We start from the raw sequence: 21,841 nt of genomic DNA on the forward strand, positions 1-21,841 counted from the left end.
GCGATCTGAAAGGTTAGATCTTTCGTAAAGTCGAAATCCTGGCATGACTTAGTAGCCATCTAATGGGAGAATGAAGTCTTTGTAAACAAGAGAAGGAACTCTAGAATAGTAAATCCAGTGCTGCTTCTCTGAGAGAAGATGTACTATATGTAAAAGTTATATTTTTTAGGAATTTACTTATATTTTCTTTTTAATTTCTAAAGATTAAAAGAGAACTAGAATTAATGTTCTTTTAAAAAAAAAAAAAGTTGATTTTGTTTTCATTTAGAAGACATTCTTTTTGGGCCTGCAAGCAAATGTGGTTATTTTCCAAATTAAGCTTCAGAAAAAGAATACCTTTGTGGCCCACATATGTTTCTCACCAGTCAAATTAAACTAAACTAAAAAGTGATCTTTACTTTTCTGTGAATAAGATAAATTGTGTGTGTGGGAGAGAAATTGAACTCTGCAGTTTAAAAAAGGGACCTCTGATAGGAAGAATAAGAACTGGATTTATTGTATGTGTCACCGTAATTCCCTATAGCTACAGAGTGCTTTTCAGGTTTTTTCCAAGTATTTGCACTAACATTATTTTATGTATTTGTTTTATTTAAACTATGTGAACACATGCTTCTAAATGTAAACTTTTCTATAGCTCTCACTTCTAATTAAGAGAAATAGTGAGAGAAAAGAGAAGTGACTATAAGGTCATAAGACTTTTTTTTTTTTTTTAACATAATTGATCTTAGCACATGAATATATGCTGGATCTTTCTAAGTAGTTTTTTTGGAAAAGTTAGGTCCTTTAACAGTGATTATAATTGTGGAACTCCTTTAAAAAAAAGCTGCTTTCAGAAATTACTTAATAGCCTTTTGAATAAATTCAGGGATGTCAAATAGGTATCCTTTGAGGATGGTTAGTTATAGGAATTAGCCAGTCTTTGCAGGCAAGTTTGATAAATGGAGCAGGTGATCAAATACCATTTTTGGTCTTGACTTATTTTTTACTATAGGTAGTGGGACTTGTTTTTATCAGACCCTAAAGGCAGGTATACATGTGGAGTATAAATTGCTTAATGTCACTAGCACTTTGGAATAGGTACAACCTCCTGGTGAGAATATTTTGAAGGAGCTAGCATTCAGTTAGATTCATTCATGTGGTACATCATTATGTAACCAATACCCTTATGTTCTGGTGTCTGTCTCTGTATACAGGTAGTGTGTAATGTCTGCGTACTTATTCTTCTGCATGTCCTTACTAGCTTCTTGTCTGTTTTTAGGTTAGTGAGGTGGTCAGCTTCATAGGAGGAATCCTTAAGTATGTTTTCAATAATTTCAGGGTTGTGAGTTTTCAACACTTAAAAATGAAAAATAGTGGGGCATAGGGGTAAGGTGGTGGAAAATGCTTTTAAATTCCATTTTGTAAATTTTACTTTGTACTTTATTTTAAAATCTGCTTTGCTTATCAGGAAGTCCTACAAACAAGCTCTCTACTGCCTCCCAGGCCTCCCAAGGAACAGGTTCCCCTATTCCTAAAATTCATGGAAGTAGTTTTGTAACATCTACTGTCAAGGTAACACTCTTATTGCATTATTGCACTTTTCTAGTTTGTAAACACAGTAAGTTCAAGCCCAGCAAGAATTTGTCAGTTGATAATGCAAATTTCATTAAGTAGAATCTTCGAGCTAATAAGCATCTTGAAGATCATCTACTCCAGACTCCCCTATCTTACTGTTGATTTTTTCCTAGTGTGGAAAATGTTTCTCAGAACTTCCATCAGTTGGACAGTCGGTATCTATTTGAAAACTTACTATGATGAGGAGGCAGCTATTTATAGGAGTTGGGGGAGGTCAGCTTTGTTAAAGACTTTTCCTTATAAAAATATTCATTGAGCAGCATTCTTCTTTTCTTCCTATATTTGTGCCAATAAGGAGTAAATACATATTTTTTCTATTTGTCAGCCATGTAGTTACTTGAAAATAATTATTTCTTTCTTCTTTTTCTTTCTTTCTTTCCTCCCCCCCCGCCAGGGTAAGGAAACCTGTAAAATTAGAACTTCAAATATGATCTGACTTGTTCAGCTAAGAGTGCTAGGTATCTGCTCACTGTTTGGCAGAGACAACCCCTGCTATTTTGGTTAGTTAGTTACTTGTCATTGTCATGGCTCCCTAGAGCTTTTGAGGTATAAACTGCTGTGTGAGAACTGAGAATTCAGAGGTCATCTCCTACATGACAAGTGTTAACACGTTCTTACATATAGGTACTTAACAGTGATGATACTGAATAGTTTTCTGTTCTAAGGTGAGGTTTTTCTCCCGAGTTCAGTGCTGCCTGTGAGCACTATGTTATATGAATGCCTAAATTATAATAATTGCCTTGAAGGTCTTCATTCTCTGCCAGTCAGTTTTTAATGTTTGTTAATCTTTTCATCACATGGTTAAGCAGTATTAACTTTGTTGCTTGTCCCTAAGTTATGGTAAATTCCCTCTGAGATTTACATTTTGTATTTGAGAACTAGAGACAAATATCAGTAATTTTGAGTGTTTACCTTTGTTTTGTTGGTTTTGCCTTTATTGTTTAAGTTCTTTCTGTTGTTTTGTTTTTTAAATCCCTATTGAAAAATTTCCCTCTGTGTTGGGTATTTATTTGGAGTAAAGACAACAAATCAAGTTGTGTGACTACTACTGAAAGGGTGTATATACTGAAACACTGTAGCTCTTTCATTTATTTATTTAGTGCCTAGGCTCTCCGGATAGAAAAGAAATAAAATAAGCCTTTCGTGGCTTACCATCAGGCAGGGGACTGGACATGCAAACCAATGAATCAGCCAAATGCTAGAGGTATATCATAGTTTTTCCAGCATACACCGGGGCCCAGATGAGTAGGTTCTTGTCAGGTTATAGCCTTTCCTTGCATTTGGTTTCTAAAAACAATAATTAAAATGCAAGGGTCTGGGCTTGGAAAACTCCACAAAGAGTTTTGAGCTTTTGGGGTTTTGTTTTGTTTTGTTTTTCAGGTATGTTTCTAGAGAATGTCACAGGTTTATGTTAAATACAAGGGTCTAGAATATTTGAAGTCAGTTATTTTATCCTAATTATACAATGTGTATTTTTACATACACAGCAGGAGGATTCTTTGTTTGCATCTATGCCACCTCTTTGCCCTATTGGGAGTCATCCTAAGGTTCAGAGTCCTAAACCTCTAACTGGAGGACTTGGAGCTTTCACAAAAGTGAGTATTTATTAGGGCATTATCCCACAAGTCAGTATGATTTTGTTACATAATTATTTTTGTGGCATGTTGGAATTGATTGACACTACCCTACAACATGTGACTTTTTAGTATGTCCTAATTCTAAGACCAGATTCTTTTTTTCTTTTTTTTAAGATTTTATTTATTTGACAGAGAAACAGTAAGAGAGGGAATTCAAGTATGGGGAGTGGGAGAGGGAGCAGGCTTCCCGCTGAGCAGGGAGCCTGATTCGGGGCTTGATCCTGGTACCCTGGGATCATGACCTGAGCTGAAGGCAAGTGCTTAACCAACTAAGCCACCCAGGCGCTCCCTAAGACCAGATTCTAAGACTTCTGTAACATGCTGCCATTTATTTAGTCGTGTCCACAGGGCAGCTCTTGGTATCCAGCAAGGTGGTAACTCCTGAGAGTACAAACTGTGTGTGTGTTTCTTTCTGCTGCCATTTGCCATCAAAATCTAGAACAAATGGACTAGGTCAAGTTTGCAGAAACATAGGATCAAATCCAGATCCTACTTTTGGTCCCTTTGATAGCTATTATGGCTGTATTTAAGCAGTATTTCTATCCTTCTGGTGGAGTCATTTTTTTTTTTATAGACCAGGCTTCATTAATTCCTGCAAGCAGAGTAGCTTCAGATATTAGTGGCTTTTCTCATGGGATGGTTATTCAGCATCATTATCATGTTTGTTGCCAGGTGATCATCAAACAGGAACCTGGTGAAGCCTCTCACGTGCCTGCAACAGGAGCTGCCAGCCAGTCACCACTCCCTCAGTATGTGACAGTGAAAGGGGGTCACATGATTGCTGTGTCCCCTCAAAAACAGGTCCTAACTGCTGGAGAAGGGACTTCCCAGTCACCAAAGATTCAGCCCTCCAAGGTTAGTGTTGGGTAGGGTTGGGGAGGTTAATAATATGTCAGTGAATGTTACTTGCTTGAGTAACAGGCAGGTGCTGACAGAATTCAGATGACAGGGTTGCTGATCCCAGAAAATCCTGTAGATGGAAGCTGTGTTGGAAAAGCAAGTTAGTCAGTGTCAAACCCGTCTGCTCTTGCAGTAAGCATTGACAAGAGCAGGAGCTGTGTTATGGAGGGCCCACGAATAGTCAAAGAGGCATAGGGATGCTATGTTATCTCTCAGGCAGTGAAGATGGTAGACTTCACGGACACAGTTGATTGCAGGTGTAAAATGGGTAGCTGATAGGACCAGGGTCAGCTGTTCTACTTGTTTCTCGTAGGTGAGTGCTGTAGTTTATACCTCTGATGTCCAGGCTGTGGCCTCTGTTTACTGATTCTTGACTCTTCAGAGAATTTATTTGCTTTATAATTTGAAAGTGTGGGGAACTAATATATCAAGACAACTGTAAAATGGCATATAGGCCCATGTTTTCCTGCATTGGTTGTGCTTATGAGTGCCTGTCTGTGTCCCATTCTCATTTACATGCTATCTAATCCTCATGATACGCTCAACCCCATTTTACAAATGAGGAAACTGTCCTGTGAGGGGTCAGGCAACTTCTTGAGAGCACTTTAGCTAATAAGTGACACAGGATTTGAACCCAGGTCTTCTGACTCCAAAATCTCCCATCACAGAGCTAATTAAAATTTGTGAGCCATTTTCTGGAACCTAAGCATGCTTTTAGAACATATAGAGTTAAATTATCTCATTTTAAGGGGCAGATACATTCTAAAGCTATCAAGAATATTATGGAAAATATTTTTCAACTTGAAAGGCAGCCTGTCTAGGGATAGATGAATTGCTTAGAGAGGAGTACTTTATTTATTCATTTTATTTTTAAAAGATTTTATTTATTTACTTATTTATTTATTTATCGGGGCGGGGGAGAGAGAGAGCACAAGTAGGCAGAGAGGCAGGCAGAGACAGAGAGGAGGAAGCAGGCTCCCCGCTGAGCAGGGAGCCTGATGCAAGGCTCGATCCCAGGACCCTGGGATCATGACCCGAGCGGAGGGCAGAGGCTTAACCCACTGAGCCACCCAGGTGTCCCCCCGCCCCCAGAGGAATACTTTAAAATAGAAAAATGGTTTTAGGTAGTTTGGTTTAGGCTAGATATCTGCACATAGATTGTAACAAAAATGCGTATGTTACAGTTCTAAAGTCTGAATGGTTCTAAAATCTGTAAGAATCCACTAACCACTTTCCCAAACTTAACCTGGTCATGACTCATCTGATGATTAAAAATACATAGATACTAAGACCCCGTCTCATACTTTCTGAATCAGAATCTTCTTCGGGGCCTTGGGACTCTGGATTTTTATCAAGCTCTCTTGCTCACTTGTATATTTGGCAGATTTAAGAACCACTAAGCTATAGCATCAGATCTGACTTTGGGGCTTCCCTAGCCCAAATCACTAGAACAGGTACCCCCAACTGCTCCTAATGCACTCACTATTGTTTTGGCCTTAGATTGTCAAATCTTTTCATGAATCAGTTACTGTTACCTAGACTTCTTACTCAGACACATCGTGATTCTTCAGAATCTGTTTTGCTTCACCAAAGATACATGGACTCACTCATTTAGGGTGTTTTTTTTTTTTAAGATTTTGTTTATTTATTTGACAGAGATCACAAGTAGGCAGAGAGGCAGGCAGAAGAGGGGAGGGGAGCAGGCTCCCCGCTGAGCAGAGAGCCTGATGCGGGGCTTGATCCCAGGACCCTGGGATCATGACCTGAGCTGAAGGCAGAGGAGGCTTAACCCACTGAGCCACCCAGGCGCCCCTCATTTATGTTTTTGAGCCAAAATAGCGTTGCTGTTTATGCCCAGAAGCTCTGGATAAGTTAGTTTCACTTTTTTACACTTTGCATTTTGCAAATCCACCCCTCTGTAATGCTGAACAACTGTATTGGCTTTCTTGTCACATTGCCACCTACCTCATGGCATTATTGGACTAAGAAAAAGTGGATAATTTTGTGCTGGAATGCTCTGAATAAAGTTTAAGGGCACCTGAAAAGAAAAGCCACAGAAGAGGGTGAAAGAAATGTACAGAAGCAGAAGAGCATGAGAAAAGACATACCCTGTTTATCCAGGAAATTTAGTACAAACTCTGGACTCCAGATAAGGAGCTGTCTGCAAGTACAGACTGTCCCTGGTTATTGCTGAAGTACATTCCTAGAAACTATGCCAGAAAATAGAAGGGTGAACAAAACGATACTGTTTTACCTTCCATTCAACTTTGGCTTACCTTTTTTCTGAAAGTAAAGAGGGGTGCTGCTTTTGCCATAAAACGGGACATCTGAGCATTTAGTGGGTTCATGTGGGAAGGAAGCAGTGTGGCATAGTAAAAAGAGTGGAAGCTTTGGAATGAGAGCTTGTTACAGATCTCAGCCACTCATTACTTGTGCGACCTGGGCGGGTTTGTATTTCTGAGCCTTGTGTTTTTCCATCTAGTAAAAGGAAATAATACCCTCTGTCTTTCAGACCAGTAGAATTAGTAATCATTGTGTATGGGGTGCCTGGGTGGCTCAGTTGGGTAAGCGTCTGCCTTTGGCTCAGGTGGTGATCCCAGCCTCTGGAGATAAGAGTCCCGCATCCTGCGTGGTCCTGCATCAGGCTCCCTGCCCAGCAGGACGTCTGCTTCTCCCTCTGCCCCTCCCCCTACTTGTGCGTGCGCATTTTCTCTCTCTCTCTCTGTTAAATGAATAAATAAAATCTTAAAAAAAAAAAAATCATTGTATGGGAAGGACTTAGTACAGAGCCACTCACTAAGTGATAGCACCTAAATGTGACTAAGGACAAGTCCTGTGTAAATATGCAGGAGTACCATGATCATTCTCATTGAGTACTAAATTGTAATAGGCTAAATTTTTCAGTGTCTGGAGGAAAAATCACACACACAGAATCCTCCCTTTCTGGTTGTTAAAGTAAATTTTGACTTGCAAAAGTCTGGACAGGGCACAAACAAAAACACTGAATCAAAGCGTGAGTCAAAGGGAAGTATTTAAAACAATAGAGAACAGAGAGTGTCTGTTTTGTGAAACTAGAAGAAAATTACGAATGCAGAGAGAGGTGGTGTGGAATGGGAAGAGTTCATGTTCTAGGCTAAAATGTCTTGTTAAGAAAAGAAAAACTAATTTGGGGTTGTAGTGTCCTACTTAAGAGTCTTCCTTATGCTGTCCGTAGACAGCTGTGCGTAGGATTTTCCCCAATAGATGCCAGACTTCCTCCCCCCTTTCTTCAGACAGGAGGTGGGGTTAATCTTGTGAGTGGTATGCTGTGCTGGATAAACTCTGCTAATGAAAACTGCCCTCCTGTGGCCAGTTTGGGATACCACACTTTATTTAGCTTGTGGAGAGATTAAATGTGTCATATTCTGGAAATTTTGAAGCAGGTGAGTGAGGATAGAGCTTGGTACAAGGTAGAAGAAGCAAGTTAAGATGCATGGAATTTCGGAAAAGAAAATAGGTCCAATCCATATGTATTTTCCTTTAAGATTTTTTTTCTTTCTTTGTTGGCTTAGGAACATGAAAATAAATTGTATAATATAGCTTATGCAGTGAATTATTAAGTTTGATATATTTAGAAACCGTGAAGACTCTTGTCTCAGAAAAAAGTTTGACTACTATAATAGAGAAATCCAAAGCCCATAAAACTTAAATTTTTTTTTCTTCTTCTCACACATAAAAGACCAGTAGGCTGTTCTAATATGTTGGCTTCACAATCATCAAGAATCTAGACTCCATCTTGTTCTGCCATTCTCGAAATTTGGTTCTTAGCTTATGGGCTACCATAGCTATTTCATTTCATGCCACCGTGTTCACATTTCTGGCCAGCAGGAAGAGAAAAAGGGGGTGTGAGGAGGCATAAACCAAAAGTTGCACTCATCACTTTTCTTCCTATCCTTCTAGTCAGAAGTGAGATGACCAGCACTAGACTGAGAAATGTTCTGTGTGGCCATGTCCCTATTTGAAAACTGGGGGCTCTCTTACTGTGAGAAAACAAATGGATATCAGGGTTCAACTGGCACTTCCTGTCATTACCCAAAAATGTTTTTTACATTAAGAAACATAGTACATAAGTACATAGAAAAGTGTTTGTTTTGACAGAGAGAGAGGGAGCCAGAGGGGTGGGGAGGGGGAGACAGAGAGAGAGAATCTTCAGTAGGCTCCATACCCAGGAGGGAGCCTGATGCAGGGCAAAGTTCTTGATTAGTAACAGTTTCTCTGCCACTCTGTGGCCACAGCAACACTCCATGTTGCCTGCAGAGTAAGGCTCATACAGTCAAAATAGATTTGGATCATCCTAAGGGATTGTTTTAACCAAGCCAGAGAGTGGGAGGATTTCTTTTCCACTCTAAGTTAACTTGCTTTTTTCCCCCATTGGTTCTTTGAGTCTTTTTTTTTTCTTTCTTTCTCTCCTTCCTTAAACTTATGTAAAAGTAAGAGGCTATTATAATGAACCGTATGTGCCCATTACACGGTTTCAGTAATTATCAGCATTTTGCTAATCTTACTTCTCTTCCTAGGATATTTTAAAGCAGATACTGGATGTTACATGCTTTAATTTCTATTTGACTAAATGAATCTAGGAATGAAGGTCCTCTGCCCTAGCCAACTGTGGATCCATTTGGTGCTCTCCATCCTTTGCGTCTCCATGTAACCTCGTGGATTACTGTTGTTTGGTTAATAATAACAGGTGTCTTGGGCTGCAGCAGCTGTCATTTACTGTGTATCATATCTTATGAGATAAATATTATCCATATTTGATAGATGAGGTGTTTAAGGCTAAAGCTCAGAAACATTAAATAACTTATCCCTCTACCAACTAGTGGAACAAAACCAGGAAACCAAGTCTGACTGCTTACAAAATCCTGCGCTCTTTCTTCTTTGTTACACTGTGGTTTATAACAGTTGATTAGGAGACCATTTTCTTTACATCAACTGTAGCATCCAAGTACATGCAAATGTGTTTTACTGTATTTACATGTTTGCAAAGAAACCATGTATGATTTAGTAGTTATTTAACTGGAAAGTTCCATTCATCAGTTGCATATGTTTTGTCATTTTGTTCTATTTCTTAGGTAATCGTATTATAATTATTATCATTGCTAATCCTGTTATTTTTTTTTAAGATTTTATTTATTTATTTGACAGAGAGAAATTACAAGTAGGCAGAGAGGCAGGCAGAGAGAGAGGGGGAAGCAGGCTCCCCGCTGAGCAGAGAGCCTGATGTGGGGCTTGATCCCAGGACCCTGAGATCATGACCTGAGCCAAAGACAGAGGCTTAACCCACTGAGCCACCTAGGCGCCGCAATCCTGTTATTTTTAATTTAGAAATATTATAAAGTAAAATACAGAGAATAATATAATCAGTGCCCATATATCTTCCATCCAAAATTAACATATCTGTATTTATTTCATCTCATATTTTCCCCAAATAAAACACGACAAAGTTGAAGTCCACTTTGTTCTTCCCAAAAGCAACACTATCATGAATTTGGATGTGTAGCTTTCCAATTCATACTTTGATTGCATAAATCCACAGCCATAAATAACATGTAATGTTGTGTGTTTTGAAGATTTACATGAAAGATATTTATACTCATATTTTTCTGCAGCTCCCCTTTCAGTATTTGTACTGTCAGAATTTGTTGATGCTGATATATGTAGTTCTAGCTCATTCATTTTTACTAATGTGTGCTATTCCACTGTCTGTCTTATACCAGTGTATGCATTCCTCTACCTGTAGGCATTAAGCATGTTGTTCCATGTTGTAGGCATTAAGTTTGCTGACAATTTTCTGTAGTTATAAATACCTTGTAATTATAAATACCTTAATTCTATAATTATAAATACCTACGCTACCTTGGGCCTTCCGTACATGTTCCCTTGAGCACATGTCTCGGGTTTCTCTAGGACATGTTTCTAAAAGGAATTGTTACAACATGGGATATGTGAATTTTCAGTGTCAGTAGATATGCGGTACCTCTCTGGAGTACAGATTACTTTTCTTTCTTTCTTTTTTTTTTTTTTTAAGGTTTTTTTTATTTATTTGACAGGCAGAGATCACAAGTAGGCAGAGAGGCAGGCAGAGAGAGAGAGGTTGAAGCAGGCTCCCTGCTGAGCAGAGAACCCGATGTGGGGCTCAATCCCAGGACCCTGGGATCATGACCTGAGCCGAAAGCAGAGGCTTTAACCCACTGAGCCACCTAGGTGCCCCCAGATTACTTTTCTTTAACAGTGAACAAATGTTCCTGTTTCCCCATACCCTCCAGCCATTTCTTGGTGTTACCAGCCTTCTAAATTTTTTTCTCCAGTCTGATGGGTGAAAAGTACTGATACTTTATCATTTTCATTTTAGAAAGTGGATCTTTTGGTATTCTTTTAATCTTATAAAAGTCTTTTCATCTAGTTTCTGGTGAGAAGTTCTTTTTATGAAATAACTGAGTGCAGTGGGAAACACTCTCCCAGTTTGCCATTCATTAAATTGTTTCTTTTAATTTAACATCCTACTATTGACTTTTAAAAGAGTTCTGTAGTATTTTCTTACTTGAAAGGGTTCTCTTTATAATAACCTTCAGAACCAGATATTTCCAGCTTGCATAATTTGGGTATTGGAGTCTTTTTTTTTTTTTAAGATTCCTTTTTAAAGATTTTCTTTAATAGAGCACGAGAAGGTCAGAGGGAGAAGCAGACATCCCGCTGAGCAGGGAGCCTGACGTGGGGCTGGATCCCAGGACCCCGGGACCATGACCCAAATTAAAGGCAGACACTTAATTGACTGAGCCACCCAGGCATGCCCCTACCCCCCTTTTTTAAAAGATTTATTGAATTATTTTAGAGCACACGTACACATGCACCTAGTGGGGAAGGAGCAGAAGGAAAGGAAGAGAAGCAGACTTCCAGCTAAGCACAGAGCCCACGTGGCCTACACACATGACCCTGAGATCATGACCTCATCCAGAATCAGGAGTTGGCCACTTAACTGACCGAGCCACCCAGGCACTCCTAGACTTCTTTTTTAACCAAATATTTACCTTTAAGGAAAGGAAAAATTAGAATTATATAGAAAAAGATAATTTTTCTTAAAAATTCGTTGGAAGAAGTGTCACATGTTATACTATTTAATAAATGATGTGAATCGTTAGAACTTCCAGAGATGAAGAAATAGGCGTTTCAGATGGGATAATACAGGAATGGTTACTGAAAGAGGTGATCTTTAAAAGAATGGTGAGTAGTGGAGTTTCTAGTTCATATATGGAAATGTTTATTGCACAGTTTTTTTTTTTAAGATTTCATTTATCTATTTGGGAGAGAATATGCATAAACAGAAAGGGGCAGAGGGAGAGGGAGAAGCAAACTCCCTGCTGAGCGGGAACCCTACACGGCCTCGATCCCAGGACTCTAAGATCATGACCTGAGCCGAAGACAGAGGCTTAACCCACTGAGCCACCCAGGCACTCCTATTGTAGTTTTTCTTAATGTGAAGTTTAAAATTACCTGGATATCCACACAGTAGTGAATGTTTGCATAGATTATGGTATATCTGTTCTAATATATTTGGCCATCTAAAAATGTTTTTGAAAAATAGTAACATTGGAAAATGCTTATAATATGATGTTAAATTTAAAAATTATAAAACTGTACATGTAATCCTAATCTGTGTTTTAAAATGTACATTTAAAAAATCGGAAGCAAACATATTAAAAATATTAAGAAGTTATTTCTGGGGGTGCCTGGTTAGCTCAGTTGGGTAGAGCATGCGACTCCTGATCTTGGGGTCATGAGTTCAAGCCCCACCTTGGGGATGGAGTTTACTCAAATAAATAAATAAAATGAAAGAATAAGATGTTATTTCTGGATAAGTAGAATTTTTATCTTTGTATTTCTGTACTTTCTAAGTTTTTTATTTAAAAAACATATAAAATAAGTTCTAGATAGTAGCTGGGGCTAAGACAGAAACTATAGCCTTCTACTGTAATAATATCTAAAATGTAAGAAATATCGTTCACATCTATCCTTGGCATTCCTAGACGATTACATTAGACTCTGTATGTTATACCTGGGGCTTTGCTTTGATCTTTGCTAGAAGATCTGTGACTGTCCTATTCTAAGAGCCCATGAAAGAACTGAGAAGAAGCACTGGTGTATTCTTCTCTATCTTCAACAGGTTGTTGGGGTGCCAGTTGGGTCTTCTTTACCTTCAACAGTGAAACAGGCTGTGGCAATCAGTGGTGGCCAAATTCTTGTAGCCAAGGCCAGCTCTTCTGTTGCCAAAGCAGTTGGTCCAAAGCAAGTTGTGACACAAGGAGTTGCCAAAGCAATTGTGAGCGGAGGTGGAGGAACCATTGTTGCTCAGCCAGTGCAAGCCTTAACCAAGGCTCAGGTCACTGCTGCCGGCCCTCAGAAGACTGGATCCCAGGGTTCAGGTAACTGATGCTCTTTTGGGGTCCTTTCAGCTGCAGCTGTTTCTAGACTGTTCTTTGCTAGTGGTTTATTTAGTTCTAAGAAAACCTGTTAGGTTGATGCTATAACCAGTCTATAAAAACATGTTAACCTTTTTCAGGTAACATTTTACATAAAGGTCTGTAAGTGGTTTACTTTAAGGGGTGTGTATGTGTGTTAGCAAGAGAAATAAAAATAGAGGGTATTTCTTGCTAACTGCTTTCAGGTCTGAAGGATGATTTTCATTTGACCATATCTCTACTTTGGATTGTATTCAGACTTAAAATCTTGGGGTGGTCATTTGTCAGCAGCATTTTGAGATACTTGACTACTGTATTCTCTACTAAATAGGTTTTAACACCTTGCATGTGTTTGAAGCCTTGATGTGTTGTTTCTCTGAGGGCATGAAAAAATATACCTAAGACATTAGATACATTTACCAATTTTTGAAGGTCATGATGAGGCTAAAGAGTTGTTGCAGTGAGTCAGAAGGACAAAAGGCAGTGGATGTCTGAGTCATTATCTTGTACACCTGCTGCTCATGCTATTTGTTAATTATTCTTGAAAAAAAAAAAAAGAAAATGTAGAAACCAAGTAATAAATGGAAAGAATAACCAGAATCAACTTTATATAAAAAAATAAAATAGATTCAGAAGAAAAAAGAAAAAGAAGGTAATGAATGTCCAAAATAAAAGATTTCAGAGGTGATGAATTGGTGATGACAGAGTCCATTCCTGGCATTAAAAATGAGTGCTTCAGATGGGTTGGAAAAAGTGATCTCTGGAGTTTAGAAAATGAAGTGCCTGAGAAGCGGGAGAATTAAGCAAGTCACTTACTGTGTTCTCACTGAGGATGACCATCGTTGGCATTCGAGCAAGACTGAGTGAGGAGTCAGTCCTCAGCAAGTGAGGGGAAGTTGCTGGGAGTTCAGTAAATGAGAACAGAGAAGGGTGAGGTAAGGTGGTAGAGCCAGGCATGAGCCTCACAGGAACCAGCAGGTTTTCTTCTGGAATGAGGGGTGGTGATGGTCTGAAAGCCACACTGAAGTGCACAAAGGCGCCTCCCCTAGTCGTGGCCCTCAAACACTGAGGTGAGATTCAAAAAATAGCGTTAAGCTAAGGGGGCTGCTGGGGAAGTCCTGTGTCTTCAGAGGACTCAGTGTTTAATTACCACAAAAAAAGATAATGTTCAAAGAGGTCGAGGGTCTAGAGGGTATCATGACCAGAGCAGGAATTCCTGGGGGCGCGGTGAAAGAGCTGGATGGGGGAGGAGGGAGTGCTGAGGAGGTGGGTTCAGATCGGGAATGCAGAGCAGTGTGGGCTGGACTCCGGGTGCTGGCGACTGACCAGAGAGGTTTGCTGGACAGTGTACAAATGTACAGTGATGTGAGGTGGAATGAGTTGTGGCAGTAGTAGAGAGGGCTGGCTCTCAGATTTTAGTCAGTCCCTACTGTTCTGGGGCAGCTTCCAGGGTGCTTGCTTCCCCAGGCTTTCGCTGGAAGATGGTCATGAGAAAGAGGACTCGGGTCGCAGGCTGGGGGGCTCTGAGAGTCCTTTGCCTGTGGTGACTCACATCAGTCTGTAGGCTTCATTTCATGGAGATTTGAATTCAGAGTCGCTGCAGAAATTTTGATGTGTACGTTTTCACTGAAGAGTCACATTTAGAGGTTTACAGCCGTGTGCATGAAAAGTAAATTCTAAGAGAGAAACAACGTAAGTGAGATTTTAAAAAGGTGAACGATCATTTCATAGTATATGTGCCAGTTGTTGACTATGGCGTTTTTTTAGTTCTTAGAAAGTGAGAGAGGTTAGAAGCCTTGTTTCAAATCTGTAGATTCATTCATTATTAAAAATTAATTAAAAGGGCATGAAACAGATTTCAGGAGGAAATATGTATTCATCCACAAATGAGGTTATTATTTCTTTGATTGTCTAAGCCATAGTACTTTTGAGAGTAAAAAGAGTCACTGTTCATAATGATTAGGACATAGGTGTGGAAATGGGACACAGATGTAAACTGGAACTGTCCTGGGCAAACTGGGACATATGGTCGTCCTATTTATGTACAAATACAAATTCCTTTGTAATTTATAGCAAACTCTTCTTATACATAAGTTATTTTTTAATAAGATGTTAAGATATTTAAGAATATCAGCCTTTTAAGTATTATGTATCTAGGAGAACTGTGCAGTTTACTATTTGTGTTTTTTAAATAAGTATTTTATTATTCTGTATTTTTAATTTTAGTAGTAGCATTGCCCTCAGTTCTAATTTGTCTTACTGTTTTTTCCTCTTAATTTTTTTTTCTTTTTTCCCTTTACCATTTTAGTAATGGCAACATTGCAGCTACCAGCCACTAATTTGGCCAACTTGGCAAATTTGCCTCCTGGCACTAAACTCTACCTTACAACGAACAGCAAGAACCCTTCAGGAAAAGGGAAACTGCTGCTGATCCCTCAAGGAGCCATCCTGCGAGCTACCAACAATGCTAGTCAGTCCGTCATTAAATCATTTGGTTCTTGGGTCTCTGGGTATGTTCATCTCTTCCACCCGAGGGCACCTCTTACCTGTTTCAGGACGTGTTTCCCTAGCTCTCTGTGGTGGTATGATGGTAGCATTTGCCTACGTGGATTTAAAACTTACACATAACTTAACTAGAAGTGGGTCTGAGTAATCATAGTCCTAGGAGGCAATACTGTTATATTTTCCATTATAGCAATTAGGTTCAGAGTCTGGGGTCAGAACAAATCGCACGAGAGTGGGATGGCTCCTGAGCCTGCGCTGGGAGAAAGCTGTCCATGTGAACTATAAACGAGAGAGTTCTTTTCAGTGGTATCTAAAAACCTGGGATACCCGGGGAGACGGTAGCTTGAAGCCTGTGTCATTTATTTTGGAGGGGATAGCAGTAGGAGGGGAAATAAGTGTCTCTGCCTGCTGTTACTCAGATGTGCACCTTAAGTTTGCCAGGTTTGGAGCTGGAAAGAGAAATACAGGGTCAGCCTTAGTGTATAAGCCTCAAAACCCCAAGGAAATTAGGTGGTTTATCTAGACTTAACAAACTTTTCCTTTGACCTATACAGAAAAACAATTTGGATAGTGTTGGAAAGGAAAGGGTAAAGGGAATTATTTCCCTCTGAATCAGAAGTATAATTGATATAGCAATTAGATTCACTAGAAACGAGCTGCCATTGCCAAATATAGCCTGTGAGCGAGTCACCATGTTGTTTACTGACTGTAATGGGTGATTTCTGTTCTCTCACCCTGGAATTGCTCCGTCCTCCCTAAGCAGTGGTATATAAAAGTGAGATGTGTAAGAAAAGGACAACATGAGGATTCCATAGTTCACCCAGAGAGACACCTAGGTTTTAGTTTATATACATTATATCACCAAAAGGGAAATAAAGAGGATCCAAAGGCTTTAAAATGGAATTTAAAAGGAGGTGGGGATGAGGCTCTGGAGCCATTATCAATATGAGGAAAACACAGTTTTTTAGGACAGAGGGAGGCAGAAAAGAGAGCACTGAGAAATTACAACAAATTCCAGCAGTGTCACTGAAATTGAATGAGAGGCCAGAACGTTGAGAAGCACTTTTCTGAGCGTGTAGTCTATACTTGGTTAGAAACTGTCAGTATCAGACTCTTCCTTGTCTCCCACAACAAAGTTAGAAGTCTTATTAAAAGCCAAGTTCTTCACTGTATGGATTGCTAAACTAGTCAGCTGTCCTTTAGTCGAAAGGAAATCCATTTCAGTCCTTAATTCTAGGGCATTCTCCTTACCCTTCTCACAGAATAGGTATATTACCACCAAAAGCCGGGAGAAAATAGGAACAGGAAGGAATCTTGCTATAAAGGAAATGTCTCTCTGGGCTCATCTGTTTTTTCTGGTAAGCTTCTTACTATTTCTTATGATGTTGCTGTCATTTTGTTGTATTTTCAGACCTCCAGTCTAGCTCAGCTGCGGGTAGTGGCGGCGGAGGGGGAGGCGGCGGCAGTGGTGGTGGAACAGGAGGGACCCAGAGCCCCGCTGGCCCAGGAGGGATCTCCCAGCACCTGACTTACACATCTTACATCCTGAAGCAGACCCCTCAGGTCAGAACATTTGTAACTAGTGTCTTTCAAATCATTTCGTTATTTAACAATGGCCTTTAGTTATAGTGGATTTATCTTTACATCTCTGGAATCAGGAGTCAGTACTAACATTTTAGTCACGTTATAAATCTGTATTATTTGGGTCTTGTTTCGTTTTGAGAGAAGGGGACATGGAGATTCAGAAAGACTTAAGTAACTTTTCCAAGATCTCTCTGCTAAGCCAGTCCTTGAATTTGGACTTAAACCTAGAGCCTTCTGACTCATAGATTGTTGCCTCCTAAATCTGTGAGGTAATTAATAGTGTTAATAGGCAGTTGAAAATTTTCTGTTGGAAAAGAGTAACCAAAAAGATACTATCAGGTTTTGGCATTTGGAGTTAGGCTAGATTCATGAATAGGAACAAATTTCTACCTTCTTTCCTCTTGCTCCTTTTAGTCTTGACTCCTTTCTAAGGAAGGTTGTGGAGTTTTGGTCTAGATGTTTGTATTGAGAAGGATGGGTAGTTATCAGCCTGAATAACTCAGATTTAAGGACTAGGCTGTGGAGCTTGCGTTTCTGACAGCCTCCTCCATAACTCCTGTGCCAAGTTTCAGAAGTGGGGATAGCTATTGCTGGTGACATCGAGAACAGAGCTGTTCTTTTCAGTTATTTTGGCTGAGTTGCAGAATTGAAGAGGGGGCATTATAGCTTGTATCATGGGACCTTGTGATTTAAAGAGGGCAAGTCATTTGAACTTCACAAATTACTGAGTAGGTCTTTATTTGTTTCTAACTTAGGGTACATTTTTAGTTGGTCAGCCATCACCCCAGACATCTGGAAAACAGCTGACTACTGGGTCAGTGGTCCAAGGAACACTGGGAGTCAGCACATCCTCTGCACAAGGACAACAAACATTAAAAGTCATCTCTGGACAAAAAACCACTTTGTTTACCCAGGTAAATATTCATATACCCCAAATACAGGCTAGTGATGGGATTTATTTAAATGTTTACAGCTTATCTCTTTCCACAAAGAAATTAAGGTTGCATGAGAAAATGAACAATAAAATAGAATAGAAAAATAAGGATAAAATCTTGAGATTTGGGGAAATTTAAGTAGAATGAGAAGATAAGGCCAGAGAGTTCTTAGACATGCAGACCGTTATGTCCTGTATAATATTTGCCAAAGCAAATCAAAAGGATGATCAGTTATAAAATTCACACTATTTGTGAGAGGCAAAAAAAATACCTACATATTTCCTTAAAAGAAATAAAATTTTATTAATACCTCATTCTAAAATTTCTCTGGGGGAACTTCATATATAGGAGATTCTAAATGTGTAATAGGTGATGACAGCCACAATATCCTTATACACTTGACCCTGCTCAATGTGGACGTTGGGGCGCCAACCTCTCATACAGTGGAAAATTCACATATAACTGGACTTCCCCCACTGTTAATAGCCTACTGTTGACTGGGAGCCTTACCAAAAACATGGTCGATTAATACACATTTTGTACATTGTATGTATTATATACTCTATTCTGACAATTAAATAAGCTAGAGAAAAGAAAATGTTACTAAAAAGTCATTTTTTTTTTAAGGAGCACCTGGGTGGCTTAGTCTTCAAACGCCTGCCTTTGGCTCAGGTCATGATCCCAGGGTCCTGGGATGAGCCCCACATCGAGCTCCCTGCTCATTGGGAAGCCTCCTTCTCCCTCTCCCACTCCCCCTGCCTGTGTTCCCTCTCTTGCTGTCATTTTCTCTGTCAAGTAAATAAATACAATCTTAAAAAAATATCCTATACAGAACTATACTGTACTTATTAAAACAAACAAGCAAACCCACAGGGGCACCTACCTAACAGGCTTAGTAGAGTATCTGACTCTTCATATCAGGGTTGTGAATTCAAGTCCCACGTTGGGCAGGGAGCCTTCTTAAAATAACAATTAAAAAAGCCCCACATATAAGTGGACATGTGTAGCTCAAAGCCCCGTTGTTCAAGAGCTGGCTGTAAAAAAAAGTAAATGCTGGGGGCGCCTGGGTGGCTCAGTGGGTTAAAGCCTCTGCCTTTGGCTCAGGTGGTGGTCTCAGGTGCTGGGATCAAGCCCCGTGTTGGGCCCTCTGCTCAGCAGGGAGCCTGCTTCCCCCTTTCTCTCTGCCTGCCTCTCTGCCTACTTGTGATTTCTGTCTGTTAAATAAATAAATAAAATCTTTAAAAAAAAAAAAAAAAGTAAATGCTGTAGGGGTTTTGGTACCTGTTTCTATAGAGTTTTTTAGTATAAGCCAAAGAATAATGACAGGGAATTTTAGCTGGGTGAGGGATGTTATAATTACCTGCCGGAGAATCTATAGCTAAATCTCAGAAATTTACCAAATGAAGCAAACAAGGTATGGAAGGATGTAGGCAGTAAGATACCATTTATCAAAAAAACAGTGCATTTCCTCTGTGTCTAAATCAGTAGCTCTCAAAGCATGGAATGTGGATATTGGACTTTTGTCAAATTTTTTTTTTCTGTGTTGAGAAGATCATATGGTTTTTCTTTTTTTGTTAACATGGTGAATTACATTAATTTTTAAGATGTTGAACCAAGGGGTGCCTGTCTGGCTCAGCTCGTGGAGCATGTGACTCTTGATCTCAGGGTCATGAGTTCGAGCCCTACATTGGTCATAGAGATTGCTTAAAAAACATGAAAGTTTTTAAAAAGTGTTGAACTAGCCCTTGTAGCCCTTGAAAACCCACTTGGTTTTGACATGTTATCTTGTTTAAAGGTATTGTTGGATTTCATTTCATAAAATTTTGTTTAGAATTTCTGTAAGGGTTATTGGTCCATGGTTTTCTTCAAAATTCTTGTCTGGTTTTGATAGTAGAGTGATGCTGACCTCCTAAAATGAGTTAGGAACTTTGCTCTCCTATTCACTTTTTTGCGAAGATTTTATGTAGATTTGGTATTGTTTCTTGACTGTCTTGAGTATACCAGTGAAGCCATAATGGCCTGGAGTCTTGTTAATTGGGAAGGTTTTTAACTACAATTTCAGTTTATTTACTAGATGCAGGACTATTCAGGTTATTTGTTTCATCTTGAGGGAGGTTTGATAAGTTATAGCTTCAAGGAAATGTGTCCATTTCATCTAAGTGGTTGAATTTATTAGAATAAAATCGTTCATAATTTTCCTTTATTATCCTTTTAATGTCTGTAAAATATTTGGATGGCCCCTTTTTATATCCTTTTCTTTTTTTTCTTTTTAGAGCAAGAGTGCCTGAGTGGGGGTTGGGGGTTTGCGGGGAGAGGCAGAGGGAGAGAGAGCATCTTAAGCAGGCTCCACACCCAGCATGGGGCGGCCTGCTGCGGGGCTTGATCTCACAACCCTGAGATCATGACCTGAGCTGAAATCAAGAGTCAGATGCATAACCAACTGAGCCACCCAGGCTCCCCCTCCCTTTCATTCTTGATTATGATAGTTACACATCTTTCCCTTTTTTTCTTGATCACTGATCTTTTTATATTCCTAGTGTTTGGTTTCTTCGAGTACTAATTTCCCTTTGGTCAGATGTGCTTAGTATTTAAACAGATATGAGGTCCCAGAATTCTTCAGGCAGTTCTTTAAAATCTTAGCTTATTTCTTCTTACCTGCTTATGGTTGCAGCCAGTGTAGTGACATTCTCCCTGTTAGGCTACAGCAGAACAATTATCGTTGCTTTTTAATAAGTATTATTTACGTAGAGCAGTGCACAGATTGTAAGTGTACTGTTCAGTGAGTGTTGACCAATGTGTAAACTCACGCAAGCACTATCCCAGTCAAGATACAGAACATTTCCATCCCTCTAAAATGTACCCTCATTTCCCTTTCAATCATCATTTTTCTATTTCTGTCACTATAGATGAGCTAATCTCTGTCCGTTCCTGAATTTCATGTCAGTAAAACTATATAGTATATAGTCTTTCATGTCCATTTTCTGTTGTTCTAACATGTTTTTGAGATTTATCCATATGTGTATCAGTAGTTTATTCTTTCTTCTTCTTTTTTTTTTAAGATTTTATTTATTTATTTGACAGAGAGATCACAAGTAGGCAGAGAGGCAGGCAGAGAGAGATGGGGGGTGGGAAGCAGGCTCCCTGCTGAGCAGAGAGCCCGATGCGGGGCTCGATCCCAGGACCCTGAGATCATGACCTGAGCTGAAGGCAGAGGCTTAACCCACTGAGCCACCCAGACGCCCCTATTCTTTTTTATTCTTAAGTAGTATTTTCTTGTATGACTTTTATTCTGCTGTTGACAGACACTTGGATTATTTCCGGTTTTTTATTATGAACCATACCGCTACAAACATTCTTGTATAGCTCTTTTGTGCAGTAGAATAGTTAGGTCCTAGGGTAAGTGTATGTGTATAAGAGAGTTTATAAGAAACTGACAAATGGTTTGCAAAGTGGTTGTACCATTTGACTCTCCCATAAGTAACATGAGAGAGTTCCAGTTGTCCTATATCCTCAACAACACGGAGGATCTTCTTCCTTTACATTTTTAGCCATTTTTGTGAGTATGAAGTGATACCTCATTGTGGTTTTAATTTACATCAGACTTCAATGAAAATAAATTATGCCACGGCTACTGCTTCTAGATTCTAGTCATGGCTTCTCCCATTACTAACTGTGTGGTCCTGGTAAAGCTACTGACCTTAATCTCTTCATCTGTAAAATGAGACTAGAACCTACCCTCTGAAGTTTATGACAAGGTTGAATGATGTAAGGTACATAAAAATGCTTTCTGCATTTCTGACACAAAGTAGCTCCTCAAGGACTGAAGAATGGTCTCTGCTTGTGGAGTGTATTAATTTGGGCATTAAACAATCATTTGGGCCAGGGGGTCTGCTAACTATGCCGGAGGCTTCCTGTTTTTGTAAATAATTTATTGACACACAGCCACACTCATTTCATGCTGTAACACTACAGCTGAGGAGTTGAAACAAAGACCATATGGCCTGCAGTGCTCTACACGCTTATGCCATTTACAGGAAAAACTTGCTGAGCCTTGATTTAACCCACTAAAACTGTAGTTTGTTGAATGGTACTACATTTGTTGAGTGGTAGTAAAAATCTGAGCCTGAACCAGCCTAGAGCACTTAATGTACCCATTTAAATCTGGCTCATC

General features: G+C 39.4%; 1 protein-coding gene across 1 annotated transcript in view; it reads left to right on the forward strand.

The window, feature by feature from the left end:
- Positions 1-21,841, forward strand: part of YEATS2 (YEATS domain containing 2) — a 115,172-nt gene that overhangs the window by 68,637 nt on the left and 24,694 nt on the right. Inside the window, exons 13-19 of the mRNA XM_080797750.1 lie at positions 1,448-1,551; positions 3,102-3,209; positions 3,924-4,106; positions 12,352-12,610; positions 14,955-15,116; positions 16,563-16,714; positions 17,491-17,649. Of these exons, the coding sequence (XP_080653876.1) occupies positions 1,448-1,551; positions 3,102-3,209; positions 3,924-4,106; positions 12,352-12,610; positions 14,955-15,116; positions 16,563-16,714; positions 17,491-17,649 (1,127 nt within the window). The remainder of the gene's footprint in view (positions 1-1,447; positions 1,552-3,101; positions 3,210-3,923; positions 4,107-12,351; positions 12,611-14,954; positions 15,117-16,562; positions 16,715-17,490; positions 17,650-21,841) is intronic.

Source organism: Martes martes (genome assembly GCF_963455335.1).
Source record: "Martes martes genome assembly, chromosome: 1".
In the NCBI taxonomy this organism is placed as follows: Eukaryota; Metazoa; Chordata; class Mammalia; order Carnivora; family Mustelidae; genus Martes; species Martes martes.